The sequence below is a fragment of the Austrofundulus limnaeus genome, unplaced genomic scaffold (genome assembly GCF_001266775.1).
Source record: "Austrofundulus limnaeus strain Quisiro unplaced genomic scaffold, Austrofundulus_limnaeus-1.0 Scaffold664, whole genome shotgun sequence".
NCBI lineage: Eukaryota > Metazoa > Chordata > Actinopteri > Cyprinodontiformes > Rivulidae > Austrofundulus > Austrofundulus limnaeus.
Window position 1 is genome coordinate 281132 of NW_013953066.1, and position 5644 is coordinate 286775.

The window sequence follows — 5644 nt, forward strand, 5'->3', positions numbered from 1 at the left end:
ATTCATGCTTTTATCACTTCTAGACTGGACTACTGCAACTCTCTTTATTATGGGATGGATCAGTCTTTGGTTCGTCGTCTACAGCTTGTTCAGAACTCAGCTGCCCGTTGATTAACAGGGACAAGACGATGCGAACACATCACTCCGATTTTGTATTCTCTTCACTGGTTGCCTGTTTCTTTTAGAATTGTTTTTAAGATTTTGTTTTTAGTTTTTAAATGTCTAAATGGTTTGGCACCTCATTATCTCACTGAGCTTTTACAGCCTCACATTCCTAACAGATCCTGAGATCTGTAAATCAAAAGCTTTTAGTTGTTCCCAGGTCTGGGCTTGTGACCAGGGGAGACAGAGCCTTTTCAGCTGCAGGACCTCAGCTCTGGAACAACCTCCCACTGTCTGTGAGGTCTGCTGGGTCTCTGAATGAGTTTAAGTCTCTGTTAAAAACTCATCTGTTTAAACAGGCTGAAGAGTCTGAAGAGCAGGATCATTAGGCCAGCTTTTGTTTTGGTTCATTTTATTGTTCATTTTATTACTGTACTTTGTTCATTGTTTTTATTTTATGCTCCTGTACAGCACTTTGGTTTTTATTGTGCTTTATAAATAAACGATGATGATGATGATGATCTAACCTACTAACCAACCAAACTAACAAACAATCAACTAACCCAATCTACTAACTAATCAGTCCAGCCTAATCTACCAACCAAGCACAAACCAACCAACCAGTCTACTAACCCAACCAACCTGTCAACTAACCCAACCAACTAACCACAAACCAACCGACCTGTCAACTAACCCAACCAACTAACCACAAACCAACCGACCTGTCAACTAACCCAACCAACTAACCACAAACCAACCGACCTGTCTACTAACCCAACCAACCACAAACCAACCAGTCTACTAACCCAAACAGTCAGTCTACCAACCAACCAACCAACCAACCAGCCAACCAACCAACCAACTAACAAATCAACTAACCAATGAATGGACTAACAGTGCTGGTTCTGTTGCTGGGGGCGGAGCTTATTGAACTGATAAGTATTCATTCATCTGTTTGAATTTGTATCTTTATGTTTTAGCTTGTGTTTAAACTCAGATCTTTGATGAATCTAAAGAAGATTTTAACTGTTTGTCAGCTAAATATTTGTTCTGTTTGTTTGTGTGAAACTGAGTGCAGGACACTGAGGATTTCTCTGCTGTGGTTTTTAAAGCTTCACTTTTGTTCAGTCAGTGATTAGTGATTATTTTTATTTCTTTCATATTTTTAATCAAACTGAACACAGACAAATCTGTTTGAAACAAATGTTTTTATTATTAAGAAAAGAGAAACGGTTTATTTTTGATGCGTTGTGTGGTTTATTGCTGACAGCAGTTTGGTTTTATTCACTCATCCAGGTTTTCAATCAAACTACAATAAAAAGGGTCTTTTTGTGTATTTCTGTTGAAACAATGAGCCTGCTGTGTGTTAGCTTTGATCAGAACTTCAGCTGTTTGAGCCGCAGCTGAAAACCCAAACAGGCTCCAGATCCTGGACCCTGAGTCTCTGTGGCTCTGAAGCAGCTCACATGAGGAACAGGGTCAGTCCAGGTCCAGGTCTGAGACCAAAACCAAACTTGACTCAAATAAAAGCTTTTGTTTCCCACGTTTCAGATTAAAAAAACATTTCTTTATAATTTGGTGAAAGTCAGAAAAGATGAACTCCTTCTGAATTTGACTTTATTAAACATTTTGACGAGTTATTTCAAAGACCTGCAGACTAGATGAACAGTTGTTCAGATTGTTTGATGAAAACAGAAGTTTGTTAATAAAAACTGAGTCAAACTTCTTTCACAAAGAAACTAAACTAAACTAAAACCCAGGACTGAACAAGTTTTCTCTGGTCAGGCTGAAGGAGCCCCCTGCTGACTGGTACACTGAACTGCAGCGTGTCTCACCTGGACAGGTAACTGTTTACTAGAGTCTAAAACACTAACGTGAAGATTAAAGTAAACCTTTGATCTGATCTGAGTCGCTTATATCCTAATGTTTTTATCTCTTTCCTGTAAAAACTGTTGTTATAGTTGATTAATTAATTTAATTTTTAATTTAATTAAAAAACACACAAAACYGTAAAATAAAAAAATAAAGCGTATTTCAAAAACAAACTGACAAATGAGATAAAGATAAAAGGATGGGTGCAAATAAAGGATTAATGAACAGAATTACTTTGAACTCTTGTGTCCTTCCTCCTCCTGAGCGGCAGGGGGCGGGGACACCTCCGCCGTCAGTCCTGACGTCATGACGTCACACGGCTCCAGGCAGTGAAACGGCGCGAGTTTAAAGAGTCTCAGTTGGAAGCAGAGGATTAGGAGGGAAAATCAGCAGATGTCTGACGACAGGTAAGATGTTTTCTACATTTAACTGTGATTACACAGGTGAGTTTTAGCTCTGAAACTTAGCTTAGCTTAGGAGAGAACAAGTTTACCTCGTTTCACTGATTCAATCTGTCAGATTAACTCTGGTTAAAGAAATAATCTGGTTTTTATTCAAGCATCACTTCCGTTCATCAGTTTTTAATAAATTAGACTTTTTTTAGTTTGAATTTTTAAAACCTGATGTTAAAAAAGCGCCTTTTCCTCCTGTCAACTCTTCTTCTGTGGTTTTATCAGCTGTAGATAATCCTAATTTAATCCTGTTTAGTGTCAAATGTCTGCTTTTAGACGTCAAGTTGGCGCGGTTCCGTCCGCAGGATGGCGGGAGAGGGAGGGACCGGAGTCCGGTTCTGGAAGGTTCTGATCCAGCAGGGTTTAGGTCCAGGTTCTGATCCAGCAGGGTTTAGGTCCAGGTTCTGATCCAGCAGGGTTTAGGTCCAGGTTCTGATCAGTTTCCTTCCTGGTCCAGCAGTGTGGGACCCCTGCAGGACCTGTCCTGGACCAGCTTGCGGGGGGGCAGTCGGATCAGGACCAAACGCGGGTCCAGGGGCTGCCTGGTCCAGGGTCTGGTCAACACCCCCCCTCACAAAGTCCAGCTGCTGGTCCACAGGGACAAGGAGAACCCGTTTGTTCTGGCCCGGAGGTCCAGGAGGAGCAGAGAGTCCAGTTCAGGTAGGACCCCCACCCCCCGCTGGTTTGAGCAGGTGGGTCCAGACCAGGACCTGATGGGCTGTGTTTACCTGTCAGGTGTGTCGTGGGAACGTCTCCCTGAAGAACTGCTGCTCAGGATCTACCTGCACCTGGACCTGCAGGACCTGCTGAGGGTCTGTGTGGTCTGCAGGCGCTGGAACCGCCTGGTGTGAGTCAGGGTCTGCTTCCTGCAGACCACTTAACTCTGGATTAACTAGATTAACTCTGGATTAACTTCAGATTAACTCTGGATTAACTTCAGATTAACTCTGGATTAACTTCAGATCAACTCTGGATTAACTTCAGATTAACTCTGGATTAACTTCAGATTAACTCTGGATTAACTTCAGATTAAACTCTGGATTAACTTCAGATCAACTCTGGATTAACTTCAGATCAACTCTGGATTAACTTCAGATTAACTCCAAATTGACTCTGGATTAACCTCAGATTAACTCCAGGTTGACTCTGGATTAACTCTGGATTAACCTCAGATTAACTCCAGGTTGACTCTGGATTAACTCCAGACTGACTCTGGATTAACTCCAGACTGACTCTGGATTAACTCCAGACTGACTCTGGATTAACCTCAGATTAACTCTGGATTAACTTCAGATTAACCTCAGATTAACTCCAGGCTGACTCTGGATTAACCTCAGATTAACTCCAGGTTGACTCTCGATTAACTCTGGATTAACCTCATATTAACTCCAGGTTGACTCTGGATAAACCTCAGATTAACTCCAGGTTGACTCTGGATTAACTCTGGATTAACTCCAGACTGACTCTGGATTAACCTCAGATTAACTCTGGGTTAACTTCAGATTAACCTCAGATTAACTCCAGGTTGACTCTGGATTAACCTCAGATTAACTCCAGGTTGACTCTGTATTAACTCTGGATTAACTCCAGACTGACTCTGGATTAACCTCAGATTAACTCTGGATTAACTTCAGATTAACCTCAGATTAACTCCAGGTTGACTCTGGATTAACCTCAGATTAACTCCAGGTTGACTCTGGATTAACTCTGAATTAACTCCAGACTGACTCTGGATTAACCTCAGATTAACTCTGGATTAACTCCAGGTTGACTCTGGATTAACTCTGGATTAACCTCAGATTAACTCTGGATTAACTCCAGGTTGACTCTGGATTAAGGTCCTGGTTCTGTCTTGGTTTCAGCTTTGATCAATCCCTGTGGCACAGTGTGGACCTGGAGGGCCTGACCCACACGGGCCCGGCTCTGCAGCAGGTTCTGAAGACCCAGGTCCGCCGGCTGCGTTGTCCTCGAGCTTGTGTTGAAGACCTGCAGCTCACAGGTTCCAGGTGGGTCCAACAGGCGGTCCTGGTGGGTTCTGGGTTCCAGGACTTGAATTTAATCTGTTGGTTCTGATGGTTCTGTCCAGCCCGTTACAGCTAGTGGAACTGGACCTGTCCAGCTCCATCATCCCCACAGAGGTTCTGCAGAACATCCTGCGGCGCTGCAGACAGCTGCAGAACCTGAGCCTGGAGGGTCTGCAGCTGTCTGATGACATCATCAGGTACCTCTCAGTACCGATCGCTCTGATCGGGTCGGCCCGTTTGTGGTCAGAACCGGCTGACGATGATGATGTTCTTGTTCCTCAGCTGCCTGATGAAGAACTCGGACCTGCTGCAGCTGAACCTGAGCAGCTGCTCCAACGTGTCTGCTGCTGCTGTGGGAGACCTGCTGCGGTCCTGCTGCAGGTCGGTTCTGATGGTTCTGCTGGTCCACTCAGCCTCTGAGGTTCTGATGGTCCACTGAGCCTCTGGTTCTGCTGGTCCACTGAACCTCTGTGGTTCTGCTGGTCCACTGAGCCTCTGTGGTTCTGCTGGTCCTCTGAGCCTCTGAGGTTCTGCTGGTCCACTGAGCCTCTGGTTCTGCTGGTCCACTGAGCCTCTGAGGTTCTGCTGGTCCACTGAGCCTCTGTGGTTCTGCTGGTCCACTGAGCCTCTGAGGTTCTGCTGGTCCACTCAGCCTCTGAGGTTCTGCTGGTCCACTGAGCCTCTGGTTCTGCTGGTCCACTGAGCCTCTGAGGTTCTGCTGGTCCTCTGAGCCTCTGAGGTTCTGCTGGTCCACTGAGCCTCTAAGGTTCTGCTGGTCCACTGAGCCTCTGTGGTTCTGATGGTCCACTCAGCCTCTAAGGTTCTGCTGGTCCACTGAGCCTCTGTGGTTCTGATGGTCCACTCAGCCTCTGAGGTTCTGCTGGTCCACTGAACCTCTGTGGTTCTGATGGTCCACTGAGCCTCTGAGGTTCTGCTGGTCCACTGAGCCTCTGAGGTTCTGCTGGTCCACTGAGCCTCTGAGGTTCTGCTGGTCCACTGAGCCTCTGAGGTTCTGCTGGTCCACTGAGCCTCTGAGGTTCTGCTGGTCCACTGAGCCTCTGAGGTTCTGCTGGTCCACTGAGCCTCTGAGGTTCTGCTGGTCCACTGAGCCTCTGAGGTTCTGCTGGTCCACTGAGCCTCTGAGGTTCTGCTGGTCCACTGAGCCTCTGAGGTTCTGCTGGTCCACTGAGCCTC

At 45.6% G+C, this 5644-nt stretch overlaps 2 protein-coding genes across 2 annotated transcripts in view; one reads left to right on the plus strand and one right to left on the minus strand.

Moving 5' to 3' along the window:
- scai (suppressor of cancer cell invasion) overlaps window positions 1–765 on the minus strand; it is a gene marked incomplete in the record, with an annotated part of 42437 nt that extends 41672 nt beyond the window's left edge. Inside the window, 1 exon segment of the mRNA XM_014027577.1 lies at window positions 607–765.
- Window positions 766–2232: 1467 nt separating this feature from the next.
- The window catches only part of skp2 (S-phase kinase-associated protein 2, E3 ubiquitin protein ligase), a gene marked incomplete in the record, with an annotated part of 7650 nt that continues 4238 nt past the window's right edge, over window positions 2233–5644 (plus strand). Inside the window, 7 exon segments of the mRNA XM_014027582.1 lie at window positions 2233–2381; window positions 2703–2771; window positions 2884–3086; window positions 3162–3273; window positions 4289–4432; window positions 4513–4647; window positions 4733–4831. Coding sequence (XP_013883036.1) covers window positions 2368–2381; window positions 2703–2771; window positions 2884–3086; window positions 3162–3273; window positions 4289–4432; window positions 4513–4647; window positions 4733–4831 — 776 coding nt within the window.